At 43.3% G+C, this 26,166-nt stretch overlaps 1 protein-coding gene and 1 pseudogene across 1 annotated transcript; one reads left to right on the forward strand and one right to left on the reverse strand.

Moving 5' to 3' along the window:
• Nucleotides 1-1,641: 1,641 nt before the first annotated feature.
• On the reverse strand, nucleotides 1,642-26,118 carry Gpalpp1 (GPALPP motifs containing 1). The gene is made up of 8 exons (XM_036199965.1): nucleotides 25,929-26,118; nucleotides 21,687-21,807; nucleotides 20,409-20,507; nucleotides 17,143-17,248; nucleotides 12,117-12,248; nucleotides 11,441-11,605; nucleotides 7,912-8,010; nucleotides 1,642-2,205 (listed from the first exon to the last, which is right to left on the reverse strand). Exons 1-8 carry the CDS (start codon nucleotides 26,014-26,016, stop codon nucleotides 1,987-1,989), a joined length of 1,029 nt encoding a protein of 342 aa, XP_036055858.1. The 5' UTR covers nucleotides 26,017-26,118; the 3' UTR covers nucleotides 1,642-1,986.
• Nucleotides 2,271-7,165, forward strand: LOC118591144 (annotated as a pseudogene).
• Nucleotides 26,119-26,166: the final 48 nt, after the last annotated feature.

The following is a 26,166-nucleotide window of genomic DNA, read 5'->3' on the forward strand; positions in this document are numbered from 1 at the left end:
TCTCATTAAAACTCTGGCTTCATTAGAACTAGAATACAGAGTTAGCAGAACAAGAAAACTTGCAAGAAACACACAGAATTCAAACTTAGGTTTCATCTCCCGATTTAGGAGGTTCTGTTTAACAGCTTAAGAAATACTGATTAAAGCATTAAAACACATATTACTCCCACTAGTGTGGTTATGAGTACAGATTTCTCATTTTCAGTGATTATTTGGTTAATTAAAAAAGCTACCCAGGATTAATATTCCAGTAAAACAGCTACCAAGTGTTATATACATATATGAACCTGACTATCCCCTGTGACGTTCCAAGATGCAGACAGCTTTGGCAGACCATGAAGACAGGAGTCCCAGACTCCACGGATGACAACAGATGTGTATAATGTCCTTCAGATTGCCTCCCCAACGAATATTTACTTAAATTAAAAAAAAAAATCACAAGAATATTTCCTTAATATGAGATAATTCAAACAGCCTTCTTTACCCTAAAACCAACAAAAACAACAACTTACCAGACAGTAAATCCAAACTCCCAGGCATCGAAACACGCAAAGGCAGGAAGAATAAAGCTCCATGCTCTCTATTTCCAAGCAGGTGTGCATTTACTAGGTGAAGTGTGGAGGGTAAACCAAGCGATTTAAAATTCTTGGATTTGCAAGGGCCTGAGACACTGGCTCTGGGGCAGCTTAAATCTATTTGAGGAAGAAGGTCTGGGCTGTGGTGAGAGTCAGTGTACAGTCCCCTCCCCCAGAACTAAGAAGAAACTTGTAAAACACTGGGGACTGGAGTGTTGTGGGGATGGACTATTAAAATAATTACATGAAGAAAAGCCAAGAACACCCAAAATATTCTATTCTACATAAGAAACATTGATTGTCTGCTCTCATATTACTTTAAAGGACACACAGAACAGGACAAATTTGTATGTTTTCAAAGATCATTCTCTAACAAATAATGGTGGACAGACAGACATCACATAGGGGACTCCCTCTGAGGTAACAATTCAGTAGGCTGGAAAACATTTTAAAGTTCACATTGTCCTTTAAAATCCCACCTGAGCCGGGTGGCGGTAGTGGCGCATGCCTTTAATCCCAGCACTCGGGAGGCAGAGCCAGGCAGATCTCTGTGAGTTCGAGGCCAGCCTGGGCTACAGAATGAGATCCGGGAAAGGCGCAAAGCTACACAGAGAAACCCTGTCTCGAAAACCAAATAAAAAAAGAAATCCCACCCGAATATTGAGTCCATTTCATACTGCTACAGATCATGAGGAACTCAGGAAGCATCCTCATTCCCACAGTTCTTTAACTGACATCACAACCTTCATCAGACAGGACCATGGGTAAATGGTACACTGGTTGTAAAAACTTATAAAGGCTTCCCTGGAGCTGAGGTTCGAACCCAGGGCCTTGCGCTTGCCAGGCAAGCGCTCTACCACTGAGCTAAATCCCCAACCCCGCAATTGTGATCTTGTTCAATGAACAGGGTTTGCTGGCACTCGCCTTTAATCCCAGGGCTTGGGAGGCAGAGGCAGGTGGATCTATGTGAGTTTGAGGCCAGCCTGCTGGTCTACATAGTGAGTTCCAGGCCAGCCAAGACTACACAGTGAGACCCTGTCTCGAAAAACAAACAAGCAAATGAACAAACAAACACACACACACAAATGCCAAAAAAACCTTTCTCTTCTCTCTAATGGAGCCCACGAACCGTCAAGTTGCACATCACACTCTGTGAAGTACCATATCTCTTCACTGGAACCCTAAGCTTTTTAACAGCAATGTCCTGTTAGGCTATTGTGAAGACAAAGCTATTTTTCCAGTTAACCACATTTACCCCTAACTTTTCAACAGTCACATTTATAAAAATGTAGACTCTCAATTTACTTTATTACAAAAGGAGAAGTATTAGTGCACATAATTACTATAGACAAGGGTACTTGGAGGGGGTCAGACTGATCAGTATGTGTGCTCCTCACTGAAGTGCACTCACTTATAAAAACATGTTGCCTTTGCCATGTGAAAACCGGGTATTTAGTTCTCTGGATTTCTTTATCAGGGCTTTCTTCTGAGCCTCATCAAACCGATTAACCTTGAGATCTTTATCACGATCAAATGGCGTTCTCTCTTGGTGCTTGTTTTTATCTTCAGCAGCCTTATTCTTTAACTTTTTATGGTGAATGTCCATGAGGGATTCTGATCTTTTTGATTCCTAGGGAGAGCAGGAGAACAGAAATAAAAACCTTGGCTCACACAGGTCATAGACAGTCTACAACCATGAAGCACACTGCACTGGTGCACGTGATGAGAGATGTTTATAACCCTGATGGGGTTTCTGGATCCAAGACAGCATCTGTGAGGAAAACGTGCAGCTGTGGGAAATACGACCCAGCAGGAGCGAAGACATCTATTAGCTACATGCAGCAAAGAGTAGGAAAGCAAGGTAGCAGTTGTTATGGTTACTAAGTCCTAACGGGAATATAAACCAAGAAGAGGGGTATGAAAGAGTGAGCAATTTAATTCCCACCTCACAGATGCCCTGGTCCCTGAAGCCATTCAGGTAGAAAGAGGCAAAGGCACCGGTGTAGAGAGCCGCGTGTAGCTGCACCCTAAAGATGGTGCTGGCTTCTACCCTCTGCCTTCCCGATGGCAAACACTCTTTATGGTAAACAGCTCCTTATTTGGCTATGGCTGGATTCGTGTGTTGCTGGCATATGCGTGAACCTGTGGACAGTGCCCACGTGGCTGCTTGGGGTTGGCAGCCCAGCCCTACTTAGGTGCTGGGAGAGGCTTGCCCCAGCGAGAGAGACACAATGTAACTAATCAAAGGTCTGATTAAACTGTAATGAGAAGGATCCCGGTGTCGCGTCTTCCTTGCTGGTCGAGGCGGGCGCGACACACCGGCAGAAGCCAAAACAGAAGTGAAGTAAGAGCACAGAAGCGACCGGATTCTAGGCCTGTGTAGATGGTGCATGGCCAGAGCTGAAGGATGTTTGCTTCGCCCACGGTCTGCTTGTCTCTTTTCTCCAACCTCCCTCACTCCCCTTCTCCTCTTAGGCTGATGCTCACTCACACTTTCAGGTCTATCTAGATACCATTTTCAGACAGGGCTGTACAAAGACAATTGGTTTGATAAAGTAGGGATTTGCTGTGGACCTGAGTAGACTAGCCTGGGATGCAGTGACCAGGCAGGGATGGAGAAGATGATCACAGTGCACATCAGCAGCCTCAAAGCTGGGTGGATGTGCACATGCCCAGTGCTGCCCAGAATCGTGTCCAAGACCAGGTAAACCTGGAGCCATTTTAAGGCTAGTCACAACGATTGTCATTTAGTTAGTCTTTTTACAAAGATGAAAAGAATACATGTGTATGTGTGTGGTCCTGAATTGGGTTTCTGTGTACTATGTGTGTGAAAGAGTCCACAGGGGCCAGAAGAGGGCATTGGAGATCCTGGAACAGGAGTTACAATATAGTGGTTTCTATTGTACATATTTCCTATAAGAGTGTAGTGCCAACAACAATTAATAAATGGGACCTCTTGAACTGAGAAGCTTTTGCAGGGCAAAAGACATGGTCAATAAGTCAAAAAGACAGCCTACAGAATGGGAAAAGACCTTTACCAACCCCACATCTGACAGGGGACTGATCTCCAAAATATATAAAGAACTCAAGAAACTAGACATCAAAATGCTGAACAATCCAATTAAATGGCTGAAAGACATTTAAAGAAATGCTCAACATCCTTAATCATCAGAGAAATGCAAATCAAAATGACCTGTCAGAATGGCTATGATCAAAAACACTAATGTCAGGGTTGGGGATTTAGCTCAGTGGTAGAGTGCTTACCTAGCAAGCGCAAGGCCCTGGGTTCGGTCCTCAGCTCCAGAAAAAACAAAACAAAACAAAACAAAAACCCACTAATGATAGTCAGTCGATGTTGGAGAGGATGCGGAGCAAAGGGAACACTCCTCCACTGTTGGTGGGAATGCAAACTTGTACAACCACTGTGGAAGTCAGTATGGCGGTTTCTCAGAAAATTGGGAACCGAACTACCTCAAGACCCAGCCATACCACTCTTGAGCATATACCCAAGGAATGCTCAACCATACCACAAAGACATGCTCAACTATGTTCATAGCAGCGTTATTTGTAATAGCCAGAACCTGGAAACAACCTAGACGCCTGTCAACTGAAGAATGGATTAAGAAAATGTGGTACATTATACACAATGAAGTACTTCTCAGCAGAGAAAAACAATGACAGCTAGGGTATAGCTCAGTGGTAGAGTGTATATGTGTAGCATATACAAAGACCTAGGTTCAATTCCCAGCACCAAAACAAAAAACATGCCTGCATTTTCTAACAATTTATGAAATTGAGAGCAACTGATCTTGAATACTATGGCTTCCACATTCTTTATTTTGTGTATGAGGAACTCAGAGGACGACTAATGGAGTTGGTTCTCTCTGTCCACCATGTGGATCCCAGGGATCAGACTTAGGTCATCAGGCTTGGAGGTGGGCGCCATTACCCACTGAGCCATCTCATTGTCCCTAGGATGGCTTTTCACAGCTTTTGAAAAGCTTACACAGGAGCTTCATCTTACGACTCTGGAGCTGGGTTTTGGACACCTGTTCCCTATGCTGGAACCTCACCTAGCCTTGATGCAGGGGGAGGAACTGCCTCAACTTGATGTGCCATGCTTTGTTCATGCCCATGGGAGGCCTGCCTGTTTTTGATTGAAGATGAAGGAGGAGTGGATGGGGGGGGTAGATAGAGGGAATGGGATGAGAGGAGGGAGGATCACTGTGTTTGTAAAATAAATGAAAAAAATTTAATAAAAAAGACTATTATCGCTACTTTGAACAGTAAATCTCATAGTAATCAGAATCTCACACAAATTTAGAAATTTCATTTCTTGGGTATATTTAAAAGTAAATGGCAGACATCATTGCATGCTCCCTAAACATGCCAGCACACATTCATTAGCCCGACTCAATACTTAGTTATTTTCCTAAAAATGCAATGGGATGCACAGATATAGGTGTAAATTCACTGATGTTTTTGAATTCAAATCCCCATGAGGATCTTGGCCGTTTCCATTTCTCTAGGAAGCTGAGTGTTATTCCTGAGTAAACGCTGTCAACACGCCTATTCCAACAGCCACCCCTGGACAGAACACTTACTCTGCACATCCAGCTGCACCCAATGATGAATGCTTCCTGCTGCGTCAGATTCTGTAACGTGGGTAATGACTGACTCACCCCTCTGCTGCACTCACTTGTAATTTGTTACATTTTATGCCGAGTATTTCATTTATGTCCCTGGGTTTTCTTTCTCTCATTGGTGAATACCTATGCTGTTATAGTGATAGCTGTCATGAATTTCCTTCTGTTGATATTTTTGCATCTTCCTGAGGCTACTGCAAATAATGTTCTACTTTGTGGGGTAGACATGTTTCCAGCGTCACACTGTAGGCATCTGGTTTTATAAGAAATATTGGCTTGGAGAGATCTAGCTAATGAATTTTAAGGCATTCTTCCTAAGACAACCCATTCTGGCTACATACTTGTGTCCCACATGTTTCAACAAATTATGTTTATTTTTCAGGTCTACATATTCCAATTTATATTTTCATTTCCTCTTTGGATTTTTGTTTCCCAGGTATGTCTTTTAGATTAGTCTGAATGCAGAGAGCATGTCTAGATGGCTACAGTTCTTCCAGCTCTACTGGGACTTGACTCCTGATCCTGCGGCTTATGTGAACGTTTCAGATGGGCCAAGCCTTGGTAGTTTCCAAAAAACGTTTCATGTGTGCTTTACTGATTATGGTTCCAGTCAACACATGGCAAAGAAATCAGTTCTTACACGATTTTCATTAACTCAAACATCTGGAACACAGGTAATTTTCCTATACACCCAAGGCCTTTTGGGGCCAATGGGTTCAGGAATTGATACTTGTTCTTTGAGATAGACCACTCCCTAGTTTTTGAGAGTTCAGAGAAATTATAACAAAAATGAAAAACTGTTAAATGAATGGTGACCTTAGTTTATAAATTGAGATTGAATTGTGTTTTAAAGTTTTTTCTCCTACAAATCTTCCCACCAAACATTCCAAATTTGTTTATAATGTTAAAAGTTATACACTAAGGATCTCTATGAGTAAACAGGCTCTTGCTTTCTGAACAAATTGCCCCTTAGTAATTAAACTTTGAGTTTATTTTTTAATCCAGTAGCCTTGGCTGGCCTGGAACGAGTGCTGTAGACCAGGTTAGCCTAAAATTCACAGAGATCCATCTGCCTCTGCCTCCCAAGCACTGCGATTAAATGCGTACGCCACCACTGCCCGATGGGAATTAAACTTTTGATTAAAACTTAGTAAGATTTAAAAGTTAAAAACAACTTATCAAATATACAGAAGGATCTTATACAAACGTTCACAGACCACAGAGTCAAGTACTGTTCAGGACGGGGGCATAGAAGTGTTTTAAGTGAAAGGAGGTTGTAAAAAGAGAGAGACGGACCACCACAGCTACCAGGGAGAGCTGCAGGCCTGGGTCAAGCTCATCCTGGTGGCTGACTGTGGCCCTGGAAAGAAGACACTTTTGATGTACCACTTGATGAGAGTTCAAGAAGAAGTATGCAGACACCCTGGCCATGGAGCTGTACCCACTTGTGTTCTAGACCAACAGAGGACCCATCAAGTTGAAGATGTAGGACATAGTCGGCTGGAAGAAGTTTGGGGGCCTGTGCGATGGCTACTACCAAGCCAGTGTGCCATTCTAATGTTTGATGTAACATCAAGAGTTACAAGAATGTACCTAACTGGCACAGTGATCTGGTATGTGTGTGAAAACATCCCCACTGTATTATGTGGCAACAAAGTGGATATTAATTAACACAGGAAAGTGAAGGCAAAATCTACTGTCTCCCACTGAAGTAAGAATCTTCAGTACTATGACATTTCTGCCAAAAGTAATTCCAACTTTGAAGAGTCTTTCCTCTGCCTTGCCAGAAAGCTCACTGGAGACCCTAACTGGGGGTCTGTTGCCACGCCTGCTCTTGTACCACCTGAGGTGGTCATGGACCCGGCTCCGGCAGCACAGCACAACTTAGCATGAGCTCGAGGCTGTCAAACAACTGCCCTCCCTGGTACGTATGCTCACCTGTGAGAAAGTGAAGCTGGAGCCCTGCATCACAGGACCAGTGAGGCAACTGTCCTGTGACGTCAGCGGTGCAGCGTGTGCGCTGCTTTAGTTAGCTGAGCAGATCATGTACTTCACTGGGGTGCTGAGGGAGATGGAGGGGCTTCGGAGTGAATGTGGCGGTTAAAACACACCGTCCCTGTTTTGCATGTCTAGCTGTTTGGAACACGGTTGTTTCCTGCCTGAATTTCAAAGATAAGAATGCTAGAGCACATGACAACATTCAGTGGGGAGTTCCTGCTTGTTACTGTCACCCCATTCTTTTTGTTTAGAATCAGAATAAGGCTGATTTCAAATGAGAGAGAGAGAGAGAGAGAGAGAGAGAGAGAGAGAGAGAGAGAGAGAGAGAGAGAGAGAAACAATAGAACTATGCTAGGAGGTAGGAGATGCACCGCACGCCTTTAATCCCAGCACTTGAGAGGCAGAGGCAGGTGGATCGCTGTGAGTTCGTGGCCAGCCTGGTCTACAGAACAAGTTCTAGGACAGGCAGGGCTACACAGAGAAACCCTGCCTTGAAAAACCAAAACCAAGACCAAACAGAAGAAAAAACCCCAAAGACAGAAAAGCATGAGACCAGCACGCCCTGGAGTGGGAGTCAGAGGGCAGCCTGGGCTATGTAGTGAAATCCCAGCACAAAACCAAACCAAGTGGGAAAGAGACCAAGAGTGAGAAGAGATTACTTATGTCTTTATGTATTTTATTTTCTTACTTACGTTGTATGAGGACACTTGCTCAGCCAATCTCTTATCCCTTCCTGACAATATATTTTCTTCATCTTTCTTACTGAATGACTTCCTTGCTTCTTGCATTTCCTGAAGAATGAACATAACAACATCATTTAAAATAGAATTAGAAACAGATACTATTAATTTTACTTAGATTAAATGACAAGAAACTGAACTAAAGCCAGGTTGGTTGAATTCCTCCCAGTCATAAATAGCTGCATACTTGGGAAGGAATCAGTTAGTGCAGAGAGGCTGTGATTTTCCTAAGAAAGAGGACAAACCAAACCTTCCCAGTAACCCAGAAGAAACTCAAGACAGAATGTAGGAAAGTAACACACAAGAAATCTTCCACTGTCTGATTTCAAAAACAGTAAAAGAAAAACTAAAAAGGGTATACATATCGACCAAAAAAAAAAAAAAAAAAGGAAAAGAAAAGAAAGGAAGGAATGAAGGAAGAAAAAGAAAAGGACACTGTCATTCAACGATGCAATGAGTGTCTATGTAGAAAAATCCAAGAAACTGGAACTAACAGAAGCGAGAACAGCAAAGGCGTGTGACACAAAGTCAAAGAGGATGCACCATAACAGAAACCAAACAAAACAAACACTCCAACACACACACACACACACACACACACACACACACACACACACACACACACACACACACACCCTTAGATTACTCTGTGGTACTTCTTGGTGGCTGTGAGAACAAACAGCACTTGGTATAATTAACAGCGCCTGATGTTGTGGAATATTATTTTAACTAGGCAAAGATGTGTTACATTTGTTCCTGCTGCCTTTGTTTAATTATATAAAGATGTGATGCTGTTTCACCTTGCTGGCTAAGGTACCTGATTGGTCTAAGAAAAAGCTGAATGGCCAATAGCTGGGCAGGAAAAGGACAGGTGGGGCTGGAGGACAGAGAGAGTAAATAGGAGGAATCTAGAGGAGGAGAAGAAGAGAATGAGGGAGAAAGAGAGGGGTACGCCCAGGGCCAGCAGACACCTGCTGCCCAGACACGAAAAGCAGTGAAGGAAAGAAAGGAAAAAATACAGAAGGAAAGGAAGGGGAAATACAGAAGGAAAGGAAGGGGAGATACAGAAGGAAAGGAAGGGGAGATACAGAAGGAAAGGAAGGGGAGATACAGAAGGAAAGGAAGGGGAGATACAGAAGGAAAGGAAGGGGAAATACAGAAGGAAAGGAAGGGGAGATACAGAAGGAAAGGAAGGGGAGATACAGAAGGAAAGGAAGGGGAGATACAGAAGGAAAGGCAGGGGAGATACAGAAGGAAAGGAAGGGGAAATACAGAAGGAAAGGAAGGGGAGATACAGAAGGAAAGGAAGGGGAAATACAGAAGGAAAGGAAGGGGAGATACAGAAGGAAAGGAAGGGGAGATACAGAAGGAAAGGAAGGGGAAATACAGAAGGAAAGGAAGGGGAGATACAGAAGGAAAGGAAGGGGAGATACAGAAGGAAAGGAAGGGGAAATACAGAAGGAAAGGAAGAGGAGATACAGAAGGAAAGGAAGGGGAAATACAGAAGGAAAGGAAGGGGAAATACAGAAGGAAAGGCAGGGGAGATACAGAAGGAAAGGCAGGGGAGATACAGAAGGAAAGGAAGGGGAGATACAGAAGGAAAGGAAGGGGAAATACAGAAGGAAAGGAAGGGGAGATACAGAAGGAAAGGAAGGGGAAATACAGAAGGAAAGGAAGGGGAGATACAGAAGGAAAGGAAGGGGAGATACAGAAGGAAAGGAAGGGGAGATACAGAAGGAAAGGCAGGGGAGATACAGAAGGAAAGGAAGGGGAAATACAGGAGGAAAGGCAGGGGAGATACAGAAGGAAAGGAAGGGGAAATACAGAAGGAAAGGAAGGGGAAATACAGAAGGAAAGGAAGGGGAAATACAGAAGGAAAGGAAGGGGAGATACAGAAGGAAAGGAAGGGGAAATACAGAAGGAAAGGAAGGGGAGATACAGAAGGAAAGGAAGGGGAAATACAGAAGGAAAGGAAGGGGAAATACAGAAGGAAAGGCAGGGGAGATACAGAAGGAAAGGAAGGGGAAATACAGAAGGAAAGGAAGGGGAAAGAAGGAAGGAGGGAATACAGAAGGAAAGGCAGGGGAGATACAGAAGGAAAGGAAGGGGAAATACAGAAGGAAAGGAAGGGGAGATACAGAAGGAAAGGAAAGGGAGATACAGAAGGAAAGGAAGGGGAGATACAGGAGGAAAGGAAGGGGAGATACAGAAGGAAAGGAAGGGGAGATACAGAAGGAAAGGAAGGGGAGATACAGAAGGAAAGGAAGGGGAAATACAGAAGGAAAGGAAGGGGAAATACAGAAGGAAAGGAAGGGGAGATACAGAAGGAAAGGAAGGGGAGATACAGAAGGAAAGGAAGGGGAAATACAGGAGGAAAGGCAGGGGAGATACAGAAGGAAAGGAAAGGGAAATACAGAAGGAAAGGAAGGGGAAATACAGAAGGAAAGGAAGGGGAAATACAGAAGGAAAGGAAGGGGAAATACAGGAGGAAAGGCAGGGGAGATACAGAAGGAAAGGCAGGGGAGATACAGAAGGAAAGGAAGGGGAAATACAGGAGGAAAGGCAGGGGAGATACAGAAGGAAAGGCAGGGGAGATACAGAAGGAAAGGAAGGGGAAATACAGGAGGAAAGGCAGGGGAGATACAGAAGGAAAGGCAGGGGAGATACAGAAGGAAAGGAAGGGGAGATACAGGAGGAAAGGAAGGTAAAAAGCCCCAAGGCAAAACACAGATGAAGAGAAACAGGCTAAGTTACAAGAACTAGCAAGAAATGAGCCTAAGGCTGAGCATTCATAACTAATAAGAAGCTCCGTGTTATGATCTGGGAGCCTGTTGGTGGCCCAAAAGAAAAGGCCTGGTACAACCTGAAACACTTGGAAAGATAGAGTGAGAAACAGCAACCAGTGACAGTCAAGGTCAATGGCTAATAGAGTCTAAGTCAGAGAGGGACAAAGGGAGGCTTGACTATCCCTGGCTAGGTGGGCAGACACATAAACAGCACATCTCTCAGGCTGGACCAAGAAACATGCATAGAGCACATGCGCTATCTATTACCTTCATGATAGCCTAGAGAACTAACCAACCTCAAAGAAATTATTCAGCCCCTGTCTAGTCTTTGCCATATAAAAAACTGAGACAAGAAAGTTCCTGGAAACCCCCATTACTCTCAAAAGTTCTAATTTTCTTTCATTTCATCCTTTCCTTCATTTCTCACATCTCTGTAATTCTCCTGAATAAAGCTTGCTTCCACTGATGGCATAATGCCATCAGTACTGGTGCTTTCAACCCTCACTAGTGTGAGCCAATGAACTCAGAGCCACCAACCCAAGTCCTTGGGTCATGTACAACTGTCCTGTTGTCCTCAAAACCCTATATCATCAGTACCCTTCAATAATTTCATTTTGTATCTTTGCAAGTTCAAGCCAAACTAGACACAATACATGAACAACAACAAAAAAAACAAGAATAAAAATCCCTGCTACCTTAGCTTTCCTTTCCCGGTCAGCTGGGGTGTCTGTCCAAATGGAGCGGTCTCCGGATCTGTCATCAGCTCCTCTCTTAAAGGTTCTCGGCCCAAGACCAAAGTCTTTCATTTCTGGAGGAAGCTCTGTCATCCACGACTCTCTTGTAATTGGTTTAGATGAATCCTGGATAAGAAATAAAGTTGAAAACAAAGTAGTGTCTGCACATGGTGGCACTGGCCTTTAGTTCTGGCTCTGGGGAGACAGAGGCAAGTGGGTTTCTATGTATGTGTTCGAGGCTAGTGTTGGCTACATAGGGTGTTCTAGGCTAGCCAGGGCTACAAAGTGAGACTGTTTCAAAACAAAAGACAAAAACTGTATGCATGTATGTGTGTATGTGTGCATGTATGTAAGTATATAATCTATGCTACTTTCTAGGGGTAGAGAGTTGGCTCTGATGTTAAGAGCACTTGCTGCTTCTGTAGAGGATGCAGGTTCAGTTCTTCACACCCACACGGCTGCAGGTTCAGTTCTTCACACCCACACGGCTGCTCACCACCATTTGTGACTCCGGTTCTAGTTTCTCCCTCTTCTAACTTCTTCAGACAGCAGGCATGCGTGTGGTACACATGCATACACACAGGCAAAACACCCATACACATAAAATAAATCGGCAAAAACAACTTGGAAAACCTACGTCATCTCCTTTGGTTAATTTTTCCTTCATTCTCTGGGCCCTTCTTTCAAACTCTGTTGTTACGCTGTAGTTAACTGGTCCTTGTGCAGGCATCGGTCCAACAATATCCTCATCGTCCCTGCTCTCTGCTTCCTTTTAAAACAAGACAATCCTTTAATCTAAGAAGAGACCAATAGGTTACAATGATCTTAAACCACTTGGAATTGAGCTGAAATGGATTATGCATAAACAACAAAACAAACAAAAACTATATTGCTAGCCCATCACTGAACAGTGAGCTTTCCTGTGGGTTCCTTGAAGATGACAGCTCCATAGCATGTGGACTGTCCCATTTGTCTTTCTATGCCATTGCAGACTTCATTATATTATTTCTATTCATACTGTTGCTGGTGGGGACCTAGGCTTCGTACATGTTAGGCAAGGACTCTGCCACTGAGTCACATCTCCAGGATTTCAACTCTCTTGATGGACAGAGATCTGGCCTTAGAATTGTTTTCAACATAGTATTCCTGGTATTTATTACCAATAGGTCAGAAATGACACATCTGAAACCTATTTTCTTCTCTGTTCACTAAAAGCTCTTTGGAATATGGCAAGTGAACCAGGGTATTACCATCAGCTCTTATGAAACAAGTATGATATTAACAGCTCCCCAAACACTGACCCAGACTTGTCAATCCAGTTTCCAGCATACGTCATTTACTGCAGGTACAAAATAGTGCTGATAAGCCAGGCGGCGGAGGCACACTCGGGAGGCAGAGGCAGGCCTCTGTGAGTTCGAGGCCAGCCTGGTCTACAGAGCTAGTCCAGGACAGGCTCCAAAGCTACAGAGAGAAACCCTGTCTCAGAAAACAAAACACAAAACAAAATAGTGCTGATAACTGGATACCTCTTGTCACCCCCCCACCTTTAGATTTAACATTGCTTTGACTGAGCTATCCACTTCTTCTACCTTGTCTTCAACACCCGAGATTTTCCTTTCCCATGTCTTGTACTCTGTCAGTGAGGCTTACCTCTGAGGCTTTTGTTTGACACCCTAAATTTTTCCAGTTTTATTTCAGTTTCTTTAGAGATTCTATTTCTGTGTTAATTCTATTTCATGACTTGAACTGTTTTCAGTATTCCATTCAACTGTTTGTATTTTCACACACTTCACTGAGGCATTCATTCATGCCCTCTTTAAGGTCCTCCACCATATCCACAGTTGCTGTTTTAAGGGCCTTGTCTTAAGTGTTCAGTTATATTGCACTTTTCAGGGCTGGAGCAATAGGGTTACTGGCTTTGGTGGAGGCATACTCTCTTGGCTGTTCATGTTCGTGTTTTTGTACTAAGATCTAGGCATCTGGAACTATGACATTTGAGGTACTTCCTGGTGTCCACATCAGGTCTTGGCTTTGTTGGGTGGGTTTTCTGTTCTCTGGTTGCTCTTGCCCTTTCTGGATCTTAGGCAGATGTGGTGACTGTGGGGTCCCTGGTAGACACTGCTTCTGTAGGTTGATGAGTGACAGAAAGGAATATAGATGGGCCAGGAGGGAAGGCCAAGAAGGGCTGTGAAGAGCTGGGTGGGGGGGACAGGGGTCCACACCAAGGCAGAGTCCCCAGGGAATGCAGGTGGGTGGGCAGAGGGGCTCCTGAAGGCAGGCTACAGGACTAAGAGCAAGTCTAGAAAGATCCTAATGGAGGTCAAGAAGGATGGTGAAAATCACCCCCTGAATCCCAGCCCAGTGTGGCCACTGGGGGCCTCCAATAGAAGGTGTTTTGGCTGACATACAGGAATGGAGATGGGTTGGAACTATATCTTGTTCTGAGCCATGTTGATGATGGTTCCCAGGTATGACTCTGGAGAGATGCTGTAATATTCCAAGGCTTATAGTTTGTCCTTGTCCTCAGAAGATTTATTACAATAAATAACATGATTGTCCTTCAGTTCCTGGTAGCTTCTACACCTTGTTTTGTTTTATTCTTTGAGGTCACTGGATGAGGAGTTTGTTTATACCCTTTCATTTCCCCTTTAACCACTCAACAGTAGCTTTCTATCTGGGGCTGTTCTTTTTAAACTCATAGAAGTACAATGAAATAATTTAATAAATTTAATCCCTTTTATGCTCTTGTGGCTTACTCTGAAACACACACACACACACACACACACAAAGTGTGGTGGGCTCTGGCAGCCAACGCCACAGTTGCTTCTTACAATAAACTGTGAAATGATATTCTTTTTCCTTTCTTCTTGAGGAAATGGGTCTTTGACTAAGTTTACTAAGAAGACTAGAGAACTTACCTCGTTTTATATCTAGTACCTAAGAATAACCAGTGTTATTTCAGGACCAGAGTTTTCTGTACTTTCAGAGAGCCTTTCCATTCTCTTTTGAATCCGTCTGCTGTGGATTCAACCTTAAGTGTTGACAGCTTACCTCTAAACTGTGCTGTCACAACATCTCCAAATTAAAAAAAAATAGTGTGTGTGTGTGTGTGTGTGTCTGTGTGTACACATGTGCCAGTGTGTGTGGAGGTCAGAGGAAAACACCATGAGCTGTTTCTTTCTTTCTATCTTCACATGCACTTCAGGGATGGTACTCAGGTTGCCTGGCTTGTGCACCAAGCACTGGCCAACAAACATCATCTTAAGTGTATCTGTAATTTCCTTAGACATAAACCTTTGTGGCATATGGTAAGCAAATATAAAATACATGATGAACCTTTAAAAAGAGATGTGCTTTTATTTATGTGTATGTGTGTTTTTTGTATGTATATTCCACATATATGTGGATACACACAGAGGTCAGAAGATTGTATTGGATTCCCTAGAGGTGGAGTTACTACACCCAGTGTGGGTCCTGGGAACTGAACTCGGGTCCTCTGGAATAGCAGCAAATGCTCTCAACTGCTGAGCTATTTCTCCAGACCCTAGGACAAACTTTTAAAGTTTTAAAAACCATTAGTATTTGTGGCCAGGCATGGTGGCATATGTCTTTAATCTCAGCACTTGAGAGTCAGAGGAAGAGACAAGTAGATCTCTGTGAGTTTGAGGGCTGCCTGGTCTACACAGTAAGTTCCAGGATAGTCAGGGCTATGTAGAGACCCTGCCTTAAAAGACAAACAAAAAACCAAAGCCCAATGGGGGGAAAAAACTCAATAAAACAAAAAAAAGAAAAAAATTCAATGAACAAATAAAAACAGTGTTTGATGACAGAATATGCTAATACTATTTTAATATCTAGCTAAAAAGATAGTTTTCATGAAAGTAAAATTTCATCACATCTTGCTTGGTATTTTTAGAAACAAATTATCATGTATGCTGTTGAGAGACATGAACTGGATGGAGGATCAGAGAAGCAAACAGCAATAACAACTTAATTGAAAATCAGAATCATAGGCCCAAACCCAACCTGGGACAGGACAACATTTTGATACCCTGGATGACTTATTTAGTCTTCATAGGTTTATTAGCTCAAGACAGGAAAACAGGGCAGAGAGTGAGACACCTGTAGAGCCCTGGGCAAAGGTGGCAAGATCAGTGTATGAAGGAAATGAGTTGGTGAAAAGGAAGATTAAACACCTCCCCATCCAATTAAATCTGGAAAGTGGCACAGGAACAGAACACTCCAAAGTGTCTGCAGGTGCACTTGACTCATGCTCCTGGGGTAGGTTTAAGCTGAAGGGTATAAGCCAGAGTCTGCAGATGAGATGCAGGGGCCAACGTCTGCACAGCAGACACACCCGAGACACTGGCTGTCCTCCTGGTTGGCAGTGTGTGTCTTCTCTTAGCAAACTGTGGCGATGCTCAACTCCTTGTCTGGGGACATGAGAACCTGGAACTCCTCTGAGCTCCAGTATCTTCCTTAAAGTCACAACAGAAATTATGCACCATGCTAGGGCACTGGCATAGCCCCTGCCCTGTGATCGAAGGCATGTTGTTTAAGCTTTCTAAGCCCTGGCATTCTCTTCCTTTTTTCTGGAGTGGTTGTGGTGGTAATAGTTTCTACCAATAATTACTCTATTGTTGGAAGAACCTACATCATTTGCCTCTTTAGAATCATGAAATTGGCCTTTTTCTAAGTCCTGGGGGAGAAAGTTGGATAATTCAAAGCCATCCACTTTGGTCTCATTAGCACTAACTTGACAGACTTATGTACACATGGGCATCTAATACAATTCTGATCAAATAAACATAAAGAGAGCCTACATGAAACCTTCTGGAAGGTTCTCCCTTCCTCCATCGGGGGTGAAAACATCCATTCATGTTCAGTGTCTGGACATTGGAAACTGCATGTAAATGTGAAGACTTTTGCAGGCATAAGAGGTCTAAAGAAAGCACTCAGCTGAAGGATTAGCATCCCTAAGAAGACAGGGCAGAAAGATGGAAAACTGGAGATGGTGTTATTAAATTAACCAATCTCATTCTGACCTTACTTCTAGCTCTCTTATTAGATATCAAACACACTTCCCTCATTTTCAGAATATAGTGTAGACTACTGGTGATGGTTAGCTGTGATTGCCATGACAACTTGACATAATGTAGAATCACCCGGGGAGAGCCTCAGTGAGGACTGGCAAAATCAAGTTGGCCTGTGGGCACATCTGTGCATGTGTGAGTGTGAGTGTGAGTGAGTGTGTGTGTGTGTGTGTGTGTGTGTGTGTGTGTGTTAACCGAGGTGGGAGGAGCCACACACCGTGGGCGGTGGGCGGCACCATTCCCTAGGCAGAGGATATTCCTTGTACAGCAGCTAAAACTTTCTGTCTTGGAGGGAAACTTCTTAAGACAGGAAGTGAAAAGTAACAAAAATACCACCCTTCAAAGACAGGAGTATAAACCATAATCCCTGACAATCTCATTTTGCTAAATTATCAGGCGTGAGAACAGCTTTTATTTCATCCCTGGTATTCTACTCTCACAGTGAGCTGACAATGTGTCAAGAGACGCATATTTGGAGTTTCATATCTCATGTGAGCCACATGATTACAGACACCATTCAAGTTCTGAGTCTGTTGTACATTTTATTTTTTAAACAAAAACTTTCCAAACCTCTGAGTTGAAGAATGACGACACTTGTCCTGAATCCTCTCTGCCTTTATCACTTTTCTGTGGAGACTTAATAAAACCGGGTGGCAACGCAGGACCTATTATAGGCCTGAAAATAAAATACACCATTATCATCCCCTCTTGACTTTAAAAAGCTGTTTTCAGAATAACAGTTCACAATCATAAGAAAGCCAGATAGTAACAAATGTTGAAAATAATTTTTGAACATTATTTTTACTAATATTAATAGTTTTCTACTTCATTTTTTAGAAAAGAAAATTTCACTTATTTATGGGCATGTGTATGTCACAGTATGCATATGGCGTGGGGCGGGGGGGAGTCAGTGGAACCAGGGATTGAACTCAAGTTCTCAGGCTGCAGGACAAGTGCCTTTACCTGCTGAGTCATGAACTAGACACTAAAGTAAACATTTCGATCTTTTTGATCCGACTGTACTCATGAGGGTATCTTGCACTTTGACTTGTTTTGGTATTTGCTATCTACGGAAAATTCCACTGGGCCTCATAACTACAGTCAGAGCTACTCAGGCAGAAAGTGTGTTCCTCTAAGAACATCTCCAGCAGGTACATACAAGAGCTGCCTGCAGTCAGTGGAAATGCACCACAGCAGTCCAAACCTACACAGTCCTTGTTGACAATCCAATGGTGATGCAGAAGAACGAAGCTGGTCCACTGTGGCCCGCAGATGAAGGAGAAGGTACTTACTATGCGAATCACATTTCACTTGGTTCCTTAAACAACCCTCGTCCATGTAAGCCACTGCACTTTGGGAAAAGTTAATAGCCAAGATCAATACAACCAGCAAGGGGCTGAACTGGAGTATGAGCCCTGGACTCTTTAATGTCAAATTTCATGAGTTTCAGAGTAGCATTACTACCCCATTCTCAGGGAACTGTCATCAATACAAGAAAGAATTGCCTCAATACTAAGCCTTTTTGTAGAGAAGATACAGGAAACTCCTTTCTTCTCATTTCATACTTTCGATCCTATAGTCATTGTTTTCCTCATGGTTCTCCCCGGTCAGTGCTACCTGCTCAGATGGGACTCAAGTTGTCAGCTGGATTTCCAGGTGGTACCTGTTCACTTAGAGCCTCTCTGACAGGCTTCTTGGCAGAGGGAAAGAGTATCGAGAGTCAAGTGTTCTGACCCCTTCATAATCTTGTCTTGGCTTCATGAACCCTTTTTGAGTATAATAGTTTTATATACGAAAGGGCAAAATTTCAAATTATCAGAAAGATCCAATTAGCTGTCATTTACAAGTTACAAGGGGAGCCTTTTTTTCTAAGTATAATTCTCCCCGGGGTTACACAGACATTAATTTTATGACTTTAGAATTTGTGGAGCTAAAATCTGTGGCATAATCTCAGAAGATAGTAAATACACTGGACAAGGCTCAGTGGGTAAAGGCTCTTGACTGGACTCAGAGACTGGAAGGAGAGGACCAACTCCCACAAGCTGTCCTGTGACCTCCGCATGTGCGGTGGTGTCAAATGCCCCCCCCCATAAATAAAATGTAATAAAAAATTTAAATATAGTAAATGTAATACAGCTATGGCACTCTACAGTTGTATCAGAGGCTTTTAACTCCAAAATATGCTATTTATTTTACACATGGGTTTTATTGTTCAAAATGCTATTTTCTTTTTTTTCCTTTTTTTAAAATTGAAAATAGATTTTTTTTCCCATATATTTTGATTATGGTTCCCCTCCCCGACTCCTCTCAGACCCTCCCCACCTCCCCACCCAAATCTGCACCTTTTCATTCTCTCTCATTAAAAAACAAACAGGCATCTAAAAATAAAATAAGATAAAACAAACAAACCAGAATAGGACAAACAAACAAGCAGAAAAAACAAGCCAAAGAGAAGGCACGAAACATCCAGACACAGAGACATGTTCACACACATGGCAACTTCATAAAAAAACCCCACAAGATCAGAAATCATTGCATATGAGCAAATGTCTAGACAAAGCATCAAGATGCAACTTTCAAGAGAGAAACCACCATAGACTAAGTACAAGTTGGGTTCAGCTTATCTAAAATCTTGGGCCATGAGCATTGCAAATTTCAGAATCTGAACTCTTTATATATACATAATAAGAAACCCTGGGGAAAGGGTCTCAAGTCTAAATGTGAAAATTCATTTGTGTTTCATATACACTTTCTGCAAACAGCCTGAGGCAACTGCATATGACATGCTAGGTGATAATTATATGCATAAAACTAGGTTGTGGATACTGAGCAGCAGACCTGTGGTGTCATGCTGGCTGCACTCGAGGTCTGGGACTTGGAAGCATTTTGGACTGCAGACTTTCAGGTGAGATGGCCCATCTATAATGAGCTCTTCTGGAAGGAACTCGCTATCCTTATCTTATCGTAACTTATCTACTTAAGGCCTCTGGAGCCACATCCGTCCGTGCGTCTCTATCTGTTGCATTCCTCTTTAAAGATGTAGACAGCATTCTCTGTCTGGGGATGACATAAAATGGCAGCGGACTGTGTAGTCCTGCTATACTTAAAGAAACAGAGTCACATGGCAATCAGGAATTGGCACATGAGATTCTCAACTCTGAATATAAAAAGAAACAGCCATCTCTTCTGTGTGCTCTCACATACTGGATGCATGTAATAAGCATTATGTTATAAATTATCATGTGCTGCTTGAGCTCCCGGAGAAGGGTTCTGGAGGTGGGCCCCATTTCAGACCCAAGCATGTCTGTCTTCAGACCTCCAAAGCCCCTTGTGCAGGGACAGGCTTGTCCCCCACCCTGTGAGACAGGGAAAGGAGAACAGAAAACACCCCTCCCCGACTGTCAGGACTGAGTCCAGAAGGAGAGTAAATTGGTTGGATAGAAACACTGTTCTTGAGCACAGCTTCAGGGGGAATCATCCCAGCACCTTCCCTAAACAGAAGACTTTGCTGTTGTTTACCATGCTATACAGTGCCTGGGGAGGGAATGGCTGGCTGGGAGTCTTACCCAGGAGACGTTCTGTCCGGTTCCTCTTTGTCCATCGGGGGCTCTGGCTGATATCTTCCCCAGTGTTTCTCCAGGCATTCCTGCTGGATGTTGTGCGCTTGTCTGCTGATGTGCTATACATATCTACTGTTTTAGTCTTCTAGTTTCACTTGCTACATACTTAATAGACTTACTCATTCCAAGCTAAAAGGATGGCTATCATGGGTCAGTCTCAAGCTATAAAGTATTATGAACTTCAAAAAAATTGGCTGACGCATTATACATTCTCACCTTGGAGGAGAGTCATCCTGCTTCTTAAATCCAGGAGGAAGGGCTGGTCCAAAAAACCCATCATCGTCGTCATCTCTATCTTGATTTCGCCTCTGTTTTCTGAAAACACAGTAGTATAACTTAAGTTAAACATATGTTAAATTTTTACAAAAAGAAAAGCTTTAATTTTAAAAGGAAACATTAACTTTAAGTAGATATCTACATTTGAAACAATAAATTAACCCTGCCAAATTAAAAAATATGTATTGCAATAGTTCTTAATCTTTTCCTAGAATTTATCTTCAGTTATTTATTTTTCAGGACTAGATCAATATTCTGTACCTTGTGAAGAATTGAAGATTACACTAAGTGAAAAAAATCTCAGGGTCTGTTCAGCTTTTTTTTTTTTTTTTTTGGTTTTTCGAGACAGGATTTCTCTGTGTAGCTTTGCGCCTTTCCTAGAACTCACTTTGGAGACCAGGCTGGCCTCGAACTCACAGAGATCCGCCTGGCTCTGCCTCCCGAGTGCGGGGATTAAAGGCGTGCGCCATCACCGCCCAGCTGTTCAGCCCTTTTTAGTGAAATGCATAGTTCAGCTGCTATTCTCCCTCTCAAAAGCACTGGAAGTTGCCTTTTTCTGTCTCATAGTCTTAAAAGGGCATCGAAAATCTTATTAACCTGTAAAAAACAAAGGTTCAGCTTATCTACCTGACCCATGGCTGGTAAAGCTATATTAGAAAGGAATCATGTATTTAAACAGAACATTCACTGTTTATCAATTTTAAAAAGAAATTCTATGGGCTTATTTACAATATTTAGTTACTTCAATAATATGTTAAGGAAAAACTGTTTCTATATAGTAAACCTTATTGGGCTGAATACGTAGCTCAGTGGCAGAGAGCTTGCTTAGCCTGCTCAAGGCCATAGGTTTGATTGCCTAGCACCATACACACAAATCTTAGCAATTCATTAATTCATCCACTCACTTTAGGTATCTCTATATCCACACATTACTAGCATAAGCTGCTTTTAATTTTTTTTTGGAGACAGGGTCTCACTATGTGGCCCTGGCTGGCCTCCAACTTACATAGACCACCTGGCTCAGCCTCTGGAGTGCTGGGACTGAAGGTGGGCACCATCACCCCCAATTAGAATAATTTCCTTTATAGAAGACGTAGAGTGTGTGACCTGCCATACGAGAAGCCATTTTCCCTGTGCTGCACAAATGCGGGCACAGACTGGTTCCCGTCGACTCAGGAGAGGTGAGAGGCCGGCTCCACTGTAGACTTAGTGACTTACCTGGCAGTGGGACCACTGTCGTCGTCTTCTCCAGACAATGAGCTGCTGTCCTCATCGCTGTCTGAGGAGACCGAACTGCTGCTCCTGCTCCTGTAATTAGGGGGCAGAGCTGGCCCTGCAACTGGACAGCGTTGGTTGGATGTGTCACAACTCTTTTAATGAGTCCTCCTCTCCTGGCTGACATTTTCTTTTCATAGCCACAGTGAGCTAGCATTTACTACGGACTTGAATCTTCTGACTATCCACCTACCAACCCATGCACGCACCAGTGACGGAGTAAATACTTCTAAAGAAACAAACAAAAGGATCAGTTCAGGGAAAAAGGTGCTGTTGAAAGAGTAAAAACATGTGTCTGTGTGGAGGGACAATTTGGAAGACAGTGGCCACAGAAGGCCGCTCTGACAAGACATATGGGTAGACTTAAGTGATGAGACAACAATGGTCATTCAGCAATCCAAAAGAACATTCTAGACCAGCAGTTCTTAACCAGTAGGTCGCAATCCCTTTGGGGGGGTCACATACCAGATATCCTGCATACCGGACATTTACATCACAATTCATATCAGTAGCAAAATGACAGTTCTGACGTAGCAGTGAAAATAATGTTATGGTTGGGGGTCACCACAGCATGAGGAACTGTAGTAAGGGGTCACAGCATGAGGAAGGTTGAGAACCGCTGCTCTAGACAGAGAAAAAGTCAGCAGAAGAGATCAAGCTGTGCGTTCTCCATGGAGAGAATAAGCTGACGCTGCAGGCTAAAGAGGCCAGTGTGTCTAACACAAAGGAAGGCAAGGCTGCAGGCTTTAGAGTTGGCATCTGCAGCTTTGAATCTGCACTTTGCCACTTACTAAATATATGAATTGTTAGTTAGCTAAGCTGCCTGTGTTACTTTGTTGCCCTGTTAAATGAGGCTGGCAAGGTTTAAACCTTGAGGCCAGGAATCCTCACCAGAAGGAAATACTGAAGAACGTTATATAGAGAAACCTTAAGGACATTATGATAAGCGCAAGAGAAAGTTACAGAAATGCCTACTGTTTGACTCTACTCACAGGAGGTACTTAGAACTACACATTCATAACACATGAAGAGTTTTAGAGATGAATGGTGGTAGTGGTTATATAAAAAGTATGACCATAACTAATGCCACTGAAAAGTATGCTTAAAAATGCCTAATGTAGTAGATCCGATTAATAGTTTATGAGAACAGGAAAGAAAAAACTAGTGTCTTAGTTACAGTTACTGCTGTGATGAAGCACCATGACCAAAAGCTGTGTCATGCTGACAAAAACGTCTTCCTACCAGTACAGCAACACTTGCACATCCACGTTTACTGATGCTCTACTCACAACATGGAGGAAGTAGAGTTAGCCTAAATGTCCATCAAGAGATAAATGGACAACAGAAATATGGTATGAAACAACAATGGGATTTTATTCATCTGAGAATAAAATGAAATAAGGAAAAATGAAATCATGAAAGTTGCAGGAAAATGGAAATAACTGGAAAATATTCTATAGTGAGGTAACCGTTTCCGAGAGGCAAATATAGCATGTTCTCTCTGATAGGAGCAGCCTGGTTTATAACGTTCACATGTGCATCTATAAATGGGGTGTGTATGGATATAAGCTAGAAAGGAGACCACAAGGTTAAAAGTGGTATTGAGAAATGGGGGACACACATTAGACATGAAAAAGGAAAGGTATAGGGTAAAAAGGCCAGCCGAAGAAACCCACCCTGACCCTGAAACCAGAGCCAGTGAAAGAAACATACTTTGGCTCCAAAAGGAGAGCCAAAAAACCAGAGCCAAAGAAACCCACTTTGGCTCTGGAATCGGAGCCAGTGAACACACCCTGGCCCCGAGAGCAGAGCCAGGGAAACACACTCTGCCCCTGACTGAGCACAAAACCAACCAATTCCTGAGCACGGAATCTAGCCAATCTGAGCTTGTCCAAGCTGAGGGGAGTGAAATCTGACCAGTTCCCACCCTGAAAATCTTCTCCCTGGAAAACCTCCATCCCCAAGAAGCCCCAATCAGCCCTGTGCCCATTCAGTTGGCAGCTGTCCTTCCCCACCCTGCCGGAGGCAGTCACTCTCCTGGATTTCTCCTTCCCAAATAAATTTCTTGGAAGAGTCTTGGGTGGAGCCCTTCTTTCGCTGGAGCAGGGCAGAATCTCTGCTGGGAAACTCTCTCTGCAGAGTGAAGCAGAGAAGCAACAGAAACTCCCTTAGGGGAGTGGGGCAGAGCTCAGCTGTAATGGCTCTCTCTTGGAGGGGAGCAGGATTGCTACATCCTATGGGGAGACCATGCCCCACCAGAACCCAGCTTCAGGTATGGCCTGACTTCCCAAGTCTGGATACCTTTCTCCTCTCAGCTGTACGCATCCAGGTTACTTGCCGTCACAGCTGTAGGTATTGCCTGACTTCTGACAGTCAGGGTCCCTTTCCCTCCAGAGATATAACACTTGCAAAAGGAAGTTATGGGTGAAGGGTGAAGGATGTAAGAGGTGTGAGGGGATAGGGAGAAGAATCAACAAAAAGAAATTTTGTTTAAAAAATGCCATAATGAGGCCAGCCAGTAGTTAAGAGTGCACACTGCAGAGCCCCAAAGTTTGGTTCTCAGCACCCATATCAGGAGGCTCCCAATTGCCTGTAACTCCAGTTTCAAGGGACACCACAACTTCTAGCCTCCTCAGGCACCTGTATTCACGAGAACACACCCACACACAGACACATGAATATAAATAATGAAACCTAAGGGTTTATGAGACACATAATTCAACAGAAAATGAGCAAAAGACTATCATAGCACAACGATAAAAGTGATAAAAAAATGGTTAATTTCATTTCTCACAAGGAAATGCAAATTAAAACATCATAGAATACTGTATCAAAACACTAGATTAAAAAGACAGAAAAAATGATTAGAGAGAACAGGGAAGAATCAGATCCCACACTTGCTGAGGACTTTGGTAAATTTGTAGGATTCTGAAGTTGAGATATAACATAGGACACACACACACACACACACACACACACACACACACACACACACAAAACTCTTTGTAAGAGTTAAAAAGCCAGAATCTACTCAATGTCTGCTACTAGTAAAATGTGTAAATAAATTGCAGGGAATTTACCCAATATAATTTATTCACACTTCTTTAACCTCAATTGATACTTCTTGATAAAATAAAGAATGAAGAAAAAATGTTTGAGACAGGGTTTCTCTGTGTAGTCCTGGCTGTCCTGGAACTCGCTCTGTAGACCATGCTGGCCTCAAACTCGGATATCCACTTGCCTCTGCCTCCCAAGTGCTGGGTTTAAAGGCGTGCACCACCACTACCTGGCAATATAAAACATTTTTTAAAAAATGGCTACACTAGAACCAACATCTGGAAGGAGGGTAGCCAGAAAAGGAAAATAAGATTTAGAAATAGCTGCACTATTTTTTCAGTTTCGTTCTTTCCCACCTATAGTTATTCCCAGCCTACCAACTGGAATGAACATTAAAGACAGAAAAAGCACGGAAGAATGAGAGGCGTGCTTATTGCATGGTAAGGATACAAGACATAGTGAAATGGTGGCTACTGACATGTCAACAAGTTATTCGAACAGAATGTGTTAAATATTAGTGTGATTGGGCAGAGAAAGACCCCCCCCCCCCAGGAAGACGTGACACTTAAGCCGGGATTGGAAGGATGTGTTGGAGTTGTCAGGCATATACGTACAACCAGAGCAGGAAAAAGAAACTTATCCTTGAGGAAGCATAAACTTGGGCTGTGTGGGCACTGGGCTGCGTGTGAAAGATGCAATGATAGGATACGAGGCCAGGGAGTCAGGCCAGGGACCAGAGAAGCATAGGATCTTCGGTAAGGGTCTTCTAACTCCGAAGGAATAGAGCTACGAGGATCTAATTTGGGCTTTATCCCAGACAAGCTGTGTGACCTAGGCACCGATTCTCCAGTCGCTGTCACCATTTGTATCATATGTACCATGATCTTTTCTTACACAGTGGATGGAAGAATTAAATAGACGACCGTACGAAGATTGGTCAGTTAGCACAACCCGGTTCATAGCACAATCCGGCTCATATTAATCGCCAATTGGGACTGTATTGTCTTTTTAATAATGATCAGGCCCCAAACTTCCCTTTGTGCCCAGCTTGCAACTCTGGGCTGACCGCGCCCACTCCGCTGTGCTCGCCAGCCCTTCCCCCGAGTGCAGGAGCCCGCTGCGGCTTACCTGGGCTCAGGTCCCGCTCCTCGTCCTCAACTGTCGCGTGCTTCTTGAAGCCTGGCGGCAGTGCCGGCCCGATCAGGTCTCTAGCCATTCGCTGCGACACACAGTCGCTCAGAGTCCAAGTGTTAAACTCGGTTCCAATGCCAGACCAACCTTTGCAGCAAGGCCGGAAGTTTTTCCGGCTTCGTTTGATGACGCAACACCCGCAATAGGCTCATAGGTCCGCAGCCGTAGCGGAAGT

This window comes from Onychomys torridus, chromosome 9 (genome assembly GCF_903995425.1).
Source record: "Onychomys torridus chromosome 9, mOncTor1.1, whole genome shotgun sequence".
Taxonomy (NCBI): domain Eukaryota; kingdom Metazoa; phylum Chordata; class Mammalia; order Rodentia; family Cricetidae; genus Onychomys; species Onychomys torridus.